Here is a 17,368-nt window from a genome sequence, read left to right on the forward strand (position 1 = left end):
GATATACGGAACAAGAGACTGTGCAATGTCGCAGATCGCGCAGAGCCAAACAATGCTGTCACTTCAAAAATCTTAAGATAAAAATTCAACGTGCTGCAAAAACAAATCGACAACCTCGATCAAATCATCAAAGCTTAGGAGCTCACCACGGAGAAAGCCTTGGATACTACACAGACTTCAAACCAGGCAGAGACCTGTCGATTTGAAATGCAGAAATCATTTCGAAATTGGACTCCAGACTAAGAGCATTGGAATATGAACGAGAAAAAGCAAGCACTGGTGACGGAACTGCATGAGCCTGCATGCCGGTATTACCCGCGTCGACGTGTAGACGTGCGCGGCATCGACGAGACCTGGCAGGCGAATCTTGTTAATATGACGTCGTACGCTGGACAAAGCAAAGGCTACAAGTACATGCTCACAGTCATTGATATTTTTTCAAAGATGCGTGGGCTATACCGATGAAGAGCAAGTTTGGAAATGATGTTACGAAGGTAATGGAATCTGTGCTTGTCCAAGGACGGGTACCGAAAAATTTACACGTCGACAGAGGAACGGAATTTTACAACTCGGAATTCGAATTGCTTATGGCACGTTACGGGATCAAACTTTACTCCACGTACAGTAATTTCAAGGCTTCCATCTGTGAACGTTTCAATCGGACGCTGAAAGGTAAATTCTGGACACGGCTTAGCTTGCGAGGAAGCTGCAAGTGGCTCGATATCTTATCTGATTTGGTTTCGGCTTACAACAGCGCCAAACACTGAACCATAAGAATGAAACCGTCGGATGTCACCGTTGCAAACGAAAGGCTGTTATTACGTCAGGCGTACGGAGGGCTTCGATCGATACCTACCATATTGGCAAGTTCAAATCTGGCGACAAAGTCCGAATCAGCAAATTCAAAAATGTCTTCGAGAAAGTTTACACTCCCTATTGGACGACTGGAATATTCACGATAAGTCGAGTGGAAAATACTCATTCTGTGACGTACAGGCTCAAAGACTACCGAGATCAACCAATCGCTGCTGGTTTCTACGAACAAGAGCTCCTCAAGGTTAAACATCCGGATATCTATCTGGTGAAGAAGGTTTTCAAGAAACGTGGAAGAAAAATATATGTTAAATGGTTAGGTTTTGACAATACACACAACAGTTGGATGAACGAATTGGCCATGTAACATTGAATAAATGAATTTTTTGTAAAAAAGGTATATGCCTCTTTATTTTATACCCGATACATAACAAGTATGCATATATATATTAGACAATCGACAGACATATGCATCGTTGTACAATTTTTATATTTCAGAACGTTCTTATTCACTATCCGACATAATAATATTTTATACATCACGGTACAGTTATAAATTATATCCTACATAGATTACGATACGGTAATTACAAAGCTAAGGTGCAGGCTTGTAGCCACACGGAAGCGTGTCGGTTGTGTTTTGAAACACGATCCGCTTGTCGTCATTCCAGCTCAATGCCACTTTCTGCTGTTCTACAGTGTATACCTCTTGCTTTCGACTTAATATCAAATGCTGATTTGTAGATAAATTTTCACGTTTCAAAGCACATTCCGAATAATCGTTGAAAGTTATTCCTCTCGACGCTGATCCTTTGACACCTTTGACACGTTTATTGTCTTTCTCATCTGGCAAGACTCGGAATGCGTACAATTTTGCTAGTAATCCTACAAATTCCAACATTATCTACCCGTTATTCTCGTCTTTCATCAAGCCGAGAACTTTTTTGTTCGCTCGAGGCATTCCATAAGCGTTGTCAAGCGAATAATCAGACGTATCGAATTTATGCAAGTCCTCCTTCATATGTTCATATATGTCGCGGACGGTAAAATTGTAAATCAAACTGTCGGAATTCGTATACATTAATTTTGCTGGGGTGCCAAATTTCCGTTGAATATAATTATAATGAAAATCGTAGATATATGTCTTAGACAGATCCAGGATGGAGAAACCTGCATACAATGGTTTATTCAACCTGACTTTCGTCTTACTCATTTCGACGATAATCATCTCTTTGTCGAACACGGTGCAGCTGTGAAAATTAGGTTTGGCTATGGTGGCTCTCATCCCATTTGGTGATCAATCGAACATCTCTGTACCTTCGCACGTTTTACATGGTTTTGCCAAAAACTGCGTTGTTTATCAGTTTGTAAAAATTTTTCTCGAATTCGTTGTGAAATTTTTTCCGCAAATCGGTATTGAAATTTTTGTATGTTTTGAGCCACGGGGTTTGCCTGAATTCGAGAACTCTGAATTTTGAGTAACTTCGAGCCTAATTGTAAGCATTGTTTCAAAACGCTATAACGAACAACGTAGTTTTTCTTGGAAAGTAGCATAGGCGTCAATTTTGGCTGTTTATTGTTCGAAATCGGAGGTACATAGTGCTCCGGACACAATGGTATATCTTTATGAGTTTCACGCAACTCCTCAGGATATTCTAAATCTACCTCCAGCATCTAACCAAAGTCAGTTTCGTTCGAGATGGCAAGAACGTCGCACACTCTGAAACCTGACACCCATTCGAAGGAATTACACGGCAGAGCAAAGCTCATAGCCGCACCGTACAAATTATTAACGTCCAAGTACATGAGATAAGATTCCTCGACTTCTGGATCGAATTCCTCTTCCATATATCTATTGCTAGCCTTTGCGTATCTGTTCGAGCACTGTGATACACCACCTCAAATACCTCTTTCGATAAACATAACCATATCTATGTCGGCGAGAAACTCGAATTCGATGCCTGTACATTTTAACATTGCATCGAACGACAGACCGGGCGCGGTGTAGTAATGTAATGGGTCCAGTTTGTACGTCGTCCAACAATTCTGTCGAAAATTTTGAAAAACGTCGGCTAGTAAGAACACGTGCGTCTGTAAGTACAAGTCCAAATACTCATCTCAAGTTGTAAAACGTTGAAAGTTCGCCATACGTCGCACGCGTGTGCGTAATCGTCGTCTGATGTATCCCGGTCATTCAATTTTGAATAAAACTGTTCTTTGGTTGGTAGATGTTTCTCCTCGAGCTTCTCCCAACTGTCTATGTATTCGTACGGGAAGACACCTTTCCTAGTTAAGAACCGAAATTTGTTTAAGCTACTGCAGAATTTACTTGTTATCTGTTTTTTGACAATCGTCCAGATACGATGATAATTTATCGAGGTTGCCAGGCATGAAACGGTACAAATCTATAAAACGGAAGGTTACATCCGTTCCCTTATCAAATTTAGTGAAGGTAATGTACTTTTTTTCATTAACAGGTGAAAGTTTAACAGTACCTTCGAATGACGTGGCCAGGGCTTTGATCAGAAAATTCGAATCGTAACCCGACCGATTGTGGAATACCACTGGGATGGTGTGCGAATTTTGGTAATTTATATAACAGCTGCGGTGAGCAGCACCACGGTACTTTCCCGTAAAATGACAGTGATCACGATGTTTCACGTCTGTGGGTGTAAACGGTTTTACACAAATATGATAGACCGTCGATAAATCAAATTCGATGATCTGATTAAAATTCAGTGCTTTCATGGGGACAAAAGTCTTGTAATATCCCTCTAACGAATGTACCAATTCCTTTAACTCGTTTGTAAACCATTGGATGCAGGTCTCTCCGCGATTAATTTTGAATTTTGAAAGCGAATCGTTAAACGCACAATGTAGATAGTAAGCTATACTATACGGAAGATGCTTCTGATAAACTGTTCTATTTTCCCCAAAACTTTTCAGAGTGGGCTGCAGTAAACATTCTTCATCTGCGTAAACGCAGAACGGAACGGATTCTTTGTGTTTTAAATTCTTAAATTTGAGAATCTTGTCCTCTTCTGCTGGTAAGATAACTTTGGTTTTGTTCAAATTCATGCAATCAACCGGGTGCTTCAACAAACATCTTTCGAAATTAAAATGAGACAGACACCTATCGCACAACCACGTCTTATGTGAGCGTTTGGAAATTTGGGAACTTGTTGATCTCGAAAAATTTCGAATCCATGCAAAATGATGTGTTACATTCTTTTCAATATTTTCCATACCATTATCATCGTCATCGTCATCGTCGTTTTCAGACTTTATTACTAAAAGATGGATTGTAGGTTTATCAGACTTGTTTCGGCTTAAATAAATGGGTACAATTTCACTGCGCTTTTGTTTTTCCGTACTATCTATACCATAAACGTTAATTGGAAGTTTTTTAAGTTTTCCAAATTTTGGAATCTGGTCTAAAGACATTGGAAAATGCAAACCGTCGTATTGTAGCACTGAACTGAAGTGTGGATATGAAGTGATTTTGCTGGGATTGTTGTTAGCTGGAAAGAGGGCTGCGGTGACCGACCATAGAAAGCAATATGAGTCGCTGTTACGGATGTTGACGACAGTTTTCTCATCTTGAATATCTTTGGCTAGTGGTGTGTATGTGAACACACCGCCTCGTAGTGGCACGTACTTGTTGATATTCACAGTCAAATCGATTATTCCAGTCAGCGACCAGCCAGAGTCTTTCTCTTGAAAATCTTCCACCGGGGCCAACACTTTTTGCTTTACGTTCTCTTCGAACCATCTGTGTATGTCAGCTGGCTGGAGGATGATCTGGTTTCTGGTGTTGAAATATTTCATTTCTTCAAGAAGTTCAGCATTTTTCGTTATATTAAATTCACAACACAAGACACAGTTCGCTTTCAAACTTCCCACTTTTCGTAGAATTTTCTTCAGTCTTGCAACGACGAGGTGTTTCGCATCTTCCAAAAACCTGTTCAAATCTTTATGCCGCAGATTGATAATGGCTCCCGTTCGAATTCGGCTCTCGAAAGCTGTCTCCAAATCTTCCCACAGTACTCGATCGCTTCTTCGTCGGCTTCGTAATTCGTCACCCACTTTTTGAAATTGTTGAAATTTGGCTGTCAACGATTTCAGAATTCCAATTGTAGTCAAAATTCTTGTCTTCTCCCCGATCGTTGAGGCGTTGTTGCGTAAGATTTTATTCAAAAGCCTGGTATTTTGGGATCCGAATCGAATCCATTTTGCAAACTCTGCCGGTGACGATTTTTCAGTTAAAATCTTGAACGCCGTTTCCATGATTTGTATTAATTTTGAACACTTTTCGGAATCCATGTTTGTTTCTTCTTTTTTCGATCACGCACTTGGCAAAGACAGAGTTGCAAAGCTTGCTCTAGAATGACCGCTCTACGCTGATACGGTTCCTTTTATGGGTAAACAACGAAGTGACTCACACATTGTCGAAAATTCGTGAACAGCCGTATGCAATATTCTTTAACGCAAAAAATTGCAAGATATTTCTCGAACGAATCTGCAGCGCGTGGAAGATAGGAAGGCAGTTCTTGGAACTTGGCCAAGAAGTTTCGCACGCCTAATGTATGAGAGAGAGAGCTGTGAGAGTGAACTAATCGCTAGAGTTATACATGGAACTGTGATGGGCTTAGTAGATATCGTTCACCGAGAGCGTTACGGGGATGTTTGACTTTGCTTACGGTGTCAGTTTCACGATTTCGAGACCTACGCACCAGTGCAGTAGGACAGAGTGAGAAGGATATACCCTGCAAACGTAACCGACAAGTGTCAACCACTTTATGATTTGGTGTCAGTTTAATCGTGATCCTAAAACTTATGAAGAAGCTATACGAAGAGTGGGGTGTTCCGTCCGTCTGATGAATTCATTAGCAGTCGAGCTTGCAAACTGTTAAGGTGGGTGATTGAAATCAGTGCACTTATACAATTTTTTTACCGTGAGTGTGCAACAATTTTTCGATTTTATTTGAATGAATAGAAATGATTTGACGCGTGTACGCTTTGTTTTTAGAAATTGCAACGCAAAAAACCATGGAATACGTAAATATTCTTCAACATGTGCGGGTACCTATAGAGTGGATCGTCGAAGTACCTTCCGATTTTCTCGTACAATCGGTCTGGCTGGCATTGAGCGTGCATATGGCGAACGGTGACCGTAAGGATGATAATAACCCGCGAAATGATGTGATCGTTTATCAGGCAGGTGTGGCGGCCTGCCTGGTACGTGATGAAGAGGGAGATTTTCTGTTTCAAAAAATGTAAGAAAAATTTTTATTCAATTTCACAACTTTTAGAACAAATTTATTTTCCTTCATTTTCTTTTTAATAACGAAAACCTTGAAACTTTTGTGATACATACATGTCTTACGTTTCTAAAATATCATTTCACAACTTTTAGAACAAATTTGATAAATACTTTTGTGTGTGATACATCATATCTTAAATGTCCATAATTATTCTATGTTTCAGAGAGCTGTAAACAGCATCCAATGTAGTAGCATGTTAATGTACACCAAATAAAAAATTAAAGCTTTGTGGAAAAATGTATACAATTTTCTTGAAGGTTATGAAACGTTAAATAATTGGAAACTTCTTCGAAAGTTTTGTTGTCAAGTTTTTGAAATTGGTTCTTGATCACGTTCAGTAGTCGTGCGGTCCATGCTGGTAAGAAAGAGACGCTGCACACGTTGTCCAGGTACGGTGTACAAATTAGGCTAGAGTCGACGCATCTTTGAATTCAATTCAACCGTACTGGCCGCCCAGATACTGCAAGAGCAACCGCTCCTCCTCCAGCGTCTGCACCAATTTCTGGTATTGGGTCTCGTCCTCGTTCAGCAGTCGGATAATCCGTGCCGGTAAGAATACGCTGAATTCGTCGTTCAAATCTGTGACGACACGCTGTCCAAACCTCGTTTGGACTCGTCAAATGTTGGTGACTTTGTAGATTTTGAAAATTTCTAGCTCCATCAATTTCTTCGTCGGTAGAAATTCGTTCATGCTTGCAGCTTTGTTCAGTTTTGTGAAATCCATTTTTTTTTTCAATGTTTAGCAGTTACGTGTTTCTTGATAAATTTAGATTTGCGAACTTTTTTGTCACTTTATTGAGTTTTGTCTTCTGGTTAATAACGGTTTTCAAGTCGTGAATATTTTTTAAGAAGAGATCGATTCGCTGTTTTAGTTCTGCTTTGTTTGAAGTTCTCCTCATGAGAGCTGAAGGTGCAAGACTGTCTTTCTGACCTGAAATTCAGCCTCTTATAGCCGTATTCCTTCCACCAGGCACACAGAATCCTTGAAAAACTTCTAGAAGCTACCGAAATGATGTGTCTTCGATTGTACGTTAGAACTTTCCAGAATTCAACGTCGCACCGCAATCCGTTGTCGGCAGGCCGCTCGCCGTCAAGTTGAAACGCTTCTAAGTTTCTTTCTATTCTAAGATTCTAAGTTTCCGAGAATCTTTCAGGGTCAAAGAAGCTCTTTCTCACGGTCCCGGACCGCTCGCCGTCAAGTCGAAACTTGTCGAACGCATTGTTTGTCAGCCTACATTCGTTCAGGGTCGAAGCAGCCGCATACAAATTTTAGAACCTTCCAGAATTCGACGTCGCAGTGCAATCCGTTGTCCGCAGGCCGCTCACCGTCAAGTCGAAACTTGTAGAACGCATAGTTTGTCAGCCTGAGTTTACAAGAATCTTTCAGGGTCGAGGCGGCTTCTTGACACGGCTCACGAACTCAACGTTGCACCGCAATCCGTTGTCCGCAGACCGCTCGCCGTCAAGTCTAAACTCGTCGGACGATTCCGAGTATTGTTTTCGTCGGACGATTCCGAGAATTGTATGTCTGAAATTCGTTCAAGGCCAGAGCGGATCTTTCAGAATTGAACGTCGCGCGTCGCACTGAAATTCTTCGTCCGCATGCCGCTCAACGTCGACCCGAAACCCGTCGGATGAATTGTTTGTCAGCCTAGATTCGTTCAAGACCGTTGCATGAGCCTCCCAACGTCGTACCTCCGCCCTCGAAACCTCTCGATCGCCGGAGAATCTTCTCGAACCTTCTGGAAGCTCTCAAAAACCTGACACATGCCAGGATTCTCGGTCGAACGTCCGAGGATCCACCGGGTCCGCTCGAACGCCTGAGGGTTCACGGAGTGTGCTCGGTAATGCAGTTATCGATCCCGCTCGATGGCACGATTTTCTTTACCGACAAAGAGCAAAATTCATCCCACAAGAGGTAATACCACGGCAATTTCAGGCATTTTTCCCAACAATCATGATCATTTGTAGGATTTTTTACCGACGATCATGGTCATTTGGAGGATTTTCCACCAACGATCATGGTCATTTTGGAGATTTTCTCACCGACGAGCGGTCGGCAGAGCCCGTTTTATCTTCCGAGAGGGGGGGGGTAACCTTCAAGGGTTTGCGTCTGGGATGCACCTATAGGCAGATTGGTCGGCGGATGGGCGGCCTGGTCGGTAAAGAAGGTGTTTTTATCCAGAACCGGTCTTGTTATACTACTTCCAATGTCTCGAAATCGTCAAGTTTGAGTTTGAAATGAACAAATTGTACCGCGATTGATGATAATCACGTTTTTGTATTGTTTTTTTCATAAAGTATATTTATAAACAAAAATTTTCAAGAAAAAATAACACTTTATTATGTCAATTTTTCAAGAAGTTGTAGATACAAAAATTAAAGTTGAAAATTCGTATTCCAAGAACATATGAACAAAAAAAAATTGAAAAATGTTGCGAAAGCTTATCACATTGGGTGTGATCACCCATAAAAATTCATATGGAATCAAATATTCAAATTATCATTCCCGGACGTTTTGACAGGAATGCTCCATAAATAAATTGAAAATATAATCGTCGCCGTCGTCGATGCAATCATTTCAGGGATGGCCAGCCTACGAGAAACAAACGAACTTGAGTGGTGACGAGTCGGCGGTGACCAACTGTGAAATTTCAAGATGATCTCTGATATATTCATAACCAAAATATAGTTAAAGAGTGTCTACTTTATACTAAAAACTTTATTCTTGATAAATCCCCCAAGGAAGAAATCTTTTTATGATGGTGATTGTGCATCGGCCGATACACACGCGCGCTCAAACATGAACGTACAAAAGATTTCTGAAAATAATGGAAAATCTTCGGAACCATTCATCTTAGCATGTTTCAGTGTTTTTTTACGTAAATTTGAACGCATAATCGGATAAATAAAATAAAAAACATATGATTCCATTGATAAAACCAAAGTTGACCTTCATATTACCTTGGCGCTTCCACTTACAGGAAAACGAATATTACCAGCATCTGTCCCCCTCGGTACCCGACAACTTTCAGACGAAACGTTATTTCCTATGACCATTGCTTCTCAAGATATTCAGCTGTATTATTTAAAATGGGGCACCCGGTATACGATATATATATACATATAAACAGAGTATAGCTTAGGAGAGTCCACAGTACAGTTTTGTTAGTTTCTACTCATATAATACGGATACATTGTAGGTAAATTACATTTTCAACTCATTTATTTATAATTCAACGCTATTAACTAAAAAATCACGTGATTTTGAATTTTCTCCGACAGTGAAGCAGAAATTCATCAGATCAACTAAAGTGTTTCAGATTTATTTAACATGTTTCGTTCCAGTCAAGAAACAGATTTTCCTATTGATCTTCGTTATCATCAAAAAATTACTTATAGATATGCTATATTCTACCATACAGCTATATTACATCTTACGAATAATTAATCTAGAATTATATAGTTTATTACTGTTTTATTTCGTTTAATTAGACAATAAGATAAATGCAAGAGTCTATCTTTTTCAAATTGTAAATCTACATCGAATATCTTACATATTATGTTAGCAAAAACAGAGCAAAGTGAAAATGGGATTCAATACAGTACAAAATAACACTTAGTTTTTGGACGTCTGAAGTAAAAAAAAAAAAATAATTGTCCCAACAGATTCATAGGTTCATCAGATTTGGCTGAAACTGTGGTTAAATAAAAAATAGGTGCAAGCCACAGGTTGAATGAAATAAAACTACCTGTACTTAAAGTTTTGGTTGAACTGGTCAACAGTGGTTTTGTTGCCATTGATATTTGAATAGTCTTACTAAGACTTGATGTCGAAAACCCTGAGAGTACGCGTAGTTTTTCGAAATTGGCTCTAGTTATTTATAGAGAGAGTGCAATTTCGAATATTTTCAGGTGAGTTGAGAAATTAACGGCGGAGCCAGGAATCGAACCTAGTATCTAAAGATGCTTTGCCGGAGACTTACTCAACTAGTATAGACCACCTAACCGTCCTGACTACAGGGTCATTAATTTCTTTCATCACCTGTATTTGAAATTGTTTTTGATTTCGTGTGCCGTGAAGTCTAGTTATTTATGTTATTGACATTTTTACATATGTGTTACATCCCAGTCGAGAATTACGGTGTTCCCCTCTCTGTACCATAACTTACCTTACAGTTACCATCACTGCGTAAAACATACTATCCGTTATTTCACAACCAAACTTACATCCGTTGAATGGTATGCGATATATGTATGATAATTATCATTACTGAATCTTACATAGTCAATTTCAACCCACACATATAGACCGCATGGTCTATAATCGAAATTCATAAAACTCAGGTTTATAAACCTCACTGACCGAACGTAAAGAACGTGCGAAAAAAAATATAAGCATTTCACAATGTATTACTCTTAGAACTCAAAATTGCATTCTTGCAAGTAACTATCTTGTCAGCACTGCACCGATTAGCCTCTCTAAGAGCAATCGTCCTACACTGACGTAGCTAAAAACCAATCAGAAATCTTTCTAAGACTCCCATTTTTCAAACGAAACTAATGCAACAGAGAATAATAGTTCAGAACCAAATTAGATTTTGAACAACACAGAACTGAATTGCACATCGAAGAACACAGAACTAAATTTAACATCAATGAAAGCAGAACTAATTTAAGTTTTAAATCATACAGATCATTCTAAATCATTTCCAAACTTCAGTATAACTAAATAAGTGAGCGACATCATTGTGAAACCAAATCTCCAACTAGATTACAAAAACATCTTATTGTTAATAAATGTGTATTTCAATTAAAGTGTTATGTACGAATAATTATTTCAACTACGTATAGTGATAGTTGGCACGACCCACAATATAATTCCAGATTGAGGTAACCTGAACGAGTAATCTATACGAGATGATCATCGAAGTTCGTGAACTTGGACATCACAAGGTTTGTGAATCCAGTTTAACCCGAAAATCGCGCAGTAAATCAAAGATTTCTAGTGACGTTCTTCCCAGAACGTAACATATTTTGACTTAAAAAAGTAAGATTCAGATGAAAAATGCGTATAATATTTTTGTAATTAGGACCTTTAACGTTGCCTAAAAATTTAGAAACTTTCGTTTTTAAGGAATTCCAGGCATATTTTTCTGAGCTTGCCATGACATTCTCAAAATCAGTATCTTCATACCAACGAAATAAACATGAATTTACTAGATTACTCCTTCGAAACTGATAAAAATATTTATTTTAAAAGAGTTATTCTGTGAAAAGTGTCCCTCCATGTATATATGAATAGCAAAAAATCATGATGTGATATGTAAAAACAAAGCTGATGTTCGGAATCAGCAGACCAGAATCTATACGCATTATGTAGAAGTATTCAGGAACCTTTTTCATTGCACACCTGTGTAATTTGATGTGTATTTTTCAAGGAGATTCCAATGTGCAAACATTAAACTCTCTGTGAAGATAACCGGTGAGCAAAGTTGAAAAATTATTCGAAATCAATTAACTGGAGGTCTAGAAGGATTTTTGGTCCCTGAGACAGTTTGTTCCAGGAATATATACCAAAAAAGTCCTGAATATGAAATAATGGGTTTTGTTCAAGATTTTCCTAGGAGTACAAATCCTTCAAGCAGTTGTTGGAAACTTCTAACGATCAATTTTCGATGTTTCCGCTGCAACATCCTGTTATGCGCAGGTTGGAAATCATTTCAGATCTTTAAAAATACATTTTAGGCCTGCAGAATCGAATAAAGCCGAGAATCGAATAGAAATTGTGTTATTATTTCATGTGCGGAAACGGAAAGAGCGTGTTGTGAAAATTCACCCTATTCCGCGATAGCCATACTTTCCTTCCCACTTTGACATTTTAGTTAACTTTTATGTATGCTACACTTCTAATAGTGGATATCGGTAGGTATCTGTTTGTAAGTTTTGGAATTACACGCATATATTAATATAATATACCTATATCCGTGCAACCTTTAGGGAGTTAGAGTCACCAGATGATTTTATTACATTTTTTTATACCTTCAACATATGAACTGCTATGTTTCACATACAATAAGTATCATCAAGATTCTTCTTCTGGAATTTCTTCTCCTGAATTATACAAATAATGAGAGCTGCTTTTATGCTGGTATTAATTGATTGGAACTTGTTTAATTCGTTCAAATTTGAAACCCAAATGATATTTTCCACGACAGAGATTTATTTATTTATTGTTTTTTTTTTACTCTCCAATTTAGGTGAATAAGGCAATATACGGTGGAGTAAAGTGAGGTAAGCAAGATTTGAAAAGTGATGACACGACTCCAATACGTCACCTATGCGTGTCGAGAGCTATAAAATAGCAGCAGTAAAGAACTTACGAGCTTACGAGTGTAATTTGCAACTTGTAAAAACACGTATGGTATAACATGCCTGCGGAAAGACCGTATAAACCTGTCGTTGATTAAACTCATATGCTACGGGTATTCACATAATCGAAATAACTCAAAACTTTCTATGCTGCTATAATGATTAGCGTGATATTTGAATACAGCCAGGCTGACAGATGCGTCGATGTATGAAGATGAATCAATAATTATTCTTGAACACGAAATGCTTTGTATTACAATATCCGTAATCGTTCGATTATAACGTTATGCAATACCGTACTGTAATAAAATAATGAAATGAAGGTTTTTTTTATCATCTCAAAAGATCTTACTCATTAAACTCAGTACATTTAATCACATATTTTCCTCATGTCAACTCAAGCGTCACAGTTTATTTCTCTTGAATATCAAGAAGTCTACCTATAAGTAGAAACCTTGGGTGTTGTTTTCATTTTATTATTCTTTTTTTGTTGGCTGAGACTATTTTATACTTTGTAGTTTTCTCGGTAAAAGAACTACGTGAGTTGGCAACGAAACTACTTTTATGCAAAGAAATACTGTTTGGACAATTCTTGCCTTGCAAACAAATCTGTGGCAATGATCAATTCCTCATTCATAGCGTAAGCCGTAGTACGATCCATCAGTCCATGAAATAAATCGTATCAATACATACCTTTGTACGTACAAGTATTCAAAGGAAATCTCTGGTCCGTTCAAATAAAAATTAGAAAATAAATTTCCGTTTCATTGTCAATATGACGTACCCATATGAGATGTCTAAAAAGTTCCGGGATAGCGGAATAACTTCGAAACGTCAAGTAGTAGCAAAAATGATGGGTACTGAGGTTGTATAATTTTTCTTTGACTATCCGGCCGTGACCATCGATTTGACCTTGACAATTACCTTCAAGGTCATCTCGAGGTCAAGCCGATTTTTTTGCATGGGACCCTATGTTTTTAACCTCAGAAATGAAGAGACCAAAAAATTCTAGGCGTCGTATGATATTGATCACTGTAAATTTCTTACTAATTAAATACTTAATTATTAACGTCGAAATTCATTTACTGCTATTTAAACTATGTAAGCCAAAGTATTTTTCAAATAATTATTTATCACCGTGGTACTGTAACAATTACCACTTTGTGAATTAGCATCACTTCATTTGAATTATTCAATTTCAAGCAGGTTTTATGTGCCAAAGTATGAACGCTCGTTTGCAGTTTACACCTACAATGATTTTTGTCATATGTATGATAACGTATGTGAAAATGTCGATAAAATAAATAACTAGATCCAATTTCGGAAAAACTACGCATACTCCTAGGGTCGGTGTCATCAAATCTTACTAATGCTACTCAAATATCAAGGGCAACAAAACCACTACTGACCAGTGTTATTTATAACGTGTTTCAAGCTTATAGAATCGTACAATCGTACAGAATATCAAATTGACGCAATGTTACTCACATTCGTCTGGATTAAATAACTACGACGAGGAAAATGATAATATTCCGAGGACTGACATGAATAGTGCGGTTGAATATCTCACAGACTTTTCAAGTCAGACTTGGTGATCCCCAAGTTTGGTATCGAAATGCACCCCGTTACCGTTTTCCGTTCCGCTATACCGCAAGACAACGCGAGCCTGTCGGTCATTGATTGATGTTTCGTTGTTGTTCCGCGATTCGTCCTGCAGAAGATGAACGAGCAGCGTCTTGTCAGAGCGTTGGGAATTACTACGGTCTAGGTTCAAGGCAAGGTTTGAATTTTTGGTTGGTTGACGCACTAAACGTACACTGCTACCTCTCTGCGCCAGCATCATGCTCGCGTTCGTTGACGTCGTTCGGTGTTGACCCGTTGACCCATCCCTGTGAATAAAAATCGAACAAAATATAGATCTTTCGACTATACATTTTTTTTATGCTCACTTAGCGTAGGTTTGCGATTTGAGTTCCATTGCAAGAAAAATATACATTTTTTAAAGATAATCTTGGGTCAAAAATAATCGTAGGGAACTTTCAACCGATCGATTGATACTTATAATACTAATTGGTTGAGAAATTGTCTTCAATAGAAATATCAACTGAATTTCACGTTGCGATTTTTCAGAAGGATGATGAGTATGGAGTGCATTTCAAAGTTGCGCCCCATGCAATCATTCTTTCTATTGGTAACACAAAGCTAGATGAATGAAAATTTCACTGACAACCAATATGTAACATTTGTACCAAAATTAGGGAGAAGGGAAAAGTATCATTCGATGAAAAAAATAAAATTTTCGACTTATACAAGTACACTCAGACTCTTCCTTATTCAGAGTGTTGACGATTTTTTTTCCGAGCCGCCCCCTAAATCAACTTAGTAAATTCAAAAACAATTCCCTAATTTTTTCATATTTCTATCTTAACTTTAACCCGTGCCTGTAAGAGGGTGGATTTCCCCATTTGAAATACACGTGTATCGGACACATTCACAGCATATATTTTATTGTAAAAGTGATAATGTTCAAAACAATTTTTAACTGCGAGGTTTTAGTGGGCATTACTGCTACTATCTGGAAAAAAACTCATATCATCACACCATGCAATCTCGACGAGTTGCGTGCACTCAAAATCTGACTTTTTTCCATTTAGAAGTACAATTTGTCTAGATTCCCTGTGTCATGTGCAGACGATGATCTCACGGATCTCGTCCAGCGTGACCTCAAAGAATATATAAATAATCTATTCCCGAGCGGTTAGAAATAGATTAATTTGGGTTTCGGTGGTATAAAGTGTAAACACACCTGCTGTGATGAAAGCATGCTATTCTAGGTGACAGGATCTCAGTGGTATGGACAAGACGAATGGATGAGACTCGAATTGTCCACAATGGTTTATATTTTGTCCAATGAAATAAATCAAGTATATGTACTATTACAAATAACAAAGAGATTTAGAACAACTAGAGTAATCAATTAAACTATTACAAACGACAGAGAGACTTAGAACAACTAGGGTAACCAATTGAACTATTACAAATAACAGAGATTTAGGACAACTAAGTGTTACGTTACGGTTTAGGGAAGGTGAGTCGAGGAGTGGGCCACATTGGGTAGCGCGAGGGTGACTCTTAGGACACACCACCGATTCGCCGAGCCGTGCCGTTAAGTAATCCTGAGTCTCCACGTTGCCTTTATGCGTGATGGAAGGTCCTTTCCAGTGGCCGGTTCGATCGATGGGGTGTACTACTCACTCATCTCCAGGCTGAGATCTCGTTGATCTTAAGCTCCTCAATTTTGACTGACTCGAAGGTGTCGATGGATTACAAATTACGGCTCGGTTTCATCGGTGATGGGGCGTTATTCTGCAGAGTAGCCATTGCGCCACTTTTTCGGTGTTAATGCACTCCCTGACTCATCCAGTTTAGCGCGTGTCGCGTATTTCAAAGGGGCCGTTCGTAACACCTATAATGATGTGAATTTTTTCTTAGATAGCACTAGTGCCCACGAAAACCTCGCAGTCATAGATTGTTGTGAACTTTATTACTCTTAGAGAATAAATAATTTTAATGAAGAAATCCTCATTTTCACAGGCACGGGTTAGACTCCAGATAAAAATCTGATCAGATTTGGGAATTCTTTTTAAATTATTAAAAGTAGATTTGGGGGGGGGGTGGTCCGGAAAGGATTCGTTAACTGATTTTATTCAAGTAAGGCACTTGATCCAATTGAGTGCGTTGGCTATAAAGTCTTGTCGTAAACAGCTGTACGTGTAACCATATGTAACCATACATTATACTTCTGGACACCTTTTGGGATTGTCACTTTAGAATGCGTCCTCGGGGGGAAAATAAACAAACTAATGCAACCAGGCTGACAGCTGTCTGTCGACCGTGTTTTTTCGCGTGCGGATATCAGAACAGGTATATTATTGATTGCGTTTCATTAATTTATGTGACATGACTATTTCGAAACACCAAAAATTACTTTTCACCTCCATTAAAATTAAAAACTTAGGTTATCCGGTGATAAAATGGCACTGACAACCAGGCTCTGACGTCATGAGGACATTTTTCAATTCATATGATATTATGTAGCAGATACCATCATCACAACTCATTTATCAATTTCCTCCAGTTTTATCAAATACGGTTGCAGCTATCGACATGATAATATTCGTGACTTATAACACAGTGCCAATATACGGCGGAGTTTGCAAAACGTTAGTTCCGTTTGCTCTACCTCAATCTGTTCTTGAAAATGTCTGGTTCTTTTAGTCAACACGATTCACCTCATCCTCTGAATTCATCAGTATTTCACGTTCCCCTACATTTTTGCAAATGTTCACCCTCGGCCAATTTTGTTCTTTACACCCTAATAATCCTAAATCTCAGTAACGAATGCCAGACAAACAGTCATTACAGAGGCTATGGCCTACGTGTTTTTTTTTTTACCGATTTAAAATTACCAGACTTTTCCTGACATGGCAACACATATTTAATATAATAATTGAATTTTTTTCCATTAAAAATTATGCTATTATAATAATAGGTTATTTTCTTTTCTTAAATGCATCTTACAAAATTAATGTCTGGAACCTTTTTTTTTTTTTTAATATCGCATTGTAAATGTGATGTATAATTGAATTTGTTTTAACCACACATTACAAAAGTAATTAGCAATGAGAGTTTCCTCAATTACGATACTTACAACATTGTATCTGACTCGTCTTTTGCATTTTTCGCACGTTTAACACAATATACTATTATGCGGTAGTTAGAATAGATTTTTACATCTTCAGGTTCTTGGCAAGAAAGCGAATGATCCTGTTGACGCTGAAGAAATAATATTTGGAGAG

The 17,368-nt window shown here is 38.2% G+C and overlaps 1 protein-coding gene and 1 long non-coding RNA gene across 2 annotated transcripts in view; one reads left to right on the forward strand and one right to left on the reverse strand.

The window, feature by feature from the left end:
• The first annotated feature begins 5,485 nt into the window (after positions 1 to 5,485).
• On the forward strand, positions 5,486 to 6,366 carry LOC124211338 (uncharacterized). The gene is made up of 3 exons (XR_006881440.2): positions 5,486 to 5,727; positions 5,843 to 6,089; positions 6,301 to 6,366. It is a non-coding gene; the product is annotated as an uncharacterized lncRNA (long non-coding RNA).
• Positions 6,367 to 9,447: 3,081 nt separating this feature from the next.
• LOC124211732 (gonadotropin-releasing hormone receptor) overlaps positions 9,448 to 17,368 on the reverse strand; it is a 222,957-nt gene continuing 215,036 nt past the window's right edge. The window contains exon 5 of the mRNA XM_046611085.2: positions 9,448 to 14,398. Within this exon, the coding sequence (XP_046467041.1) occupies positions 14,092 to 14,398 (307 nt within the window). The 3' untranslated portion in view covers positions 9,448 to 14,091. The remainder of the gene's footprint in view (positions 14,399 to 17,368) is intronic.

Source organism: Neodiprion pinetum, chromosome 2 (genome assembly GCF_021155775.2).
Source record: "Neodiprion pinetum isolate iyNeoPine1 chromosome 2, iyNeoPine1.2, whole genome shotgun sequence".
Classification (NCBI taxonomy): Eukaryota; Metazoa; Arthropoda; class Insecta; order Hymenoptera; family Diprionidae; genus Neodiprion; species Neodiprion pinetum.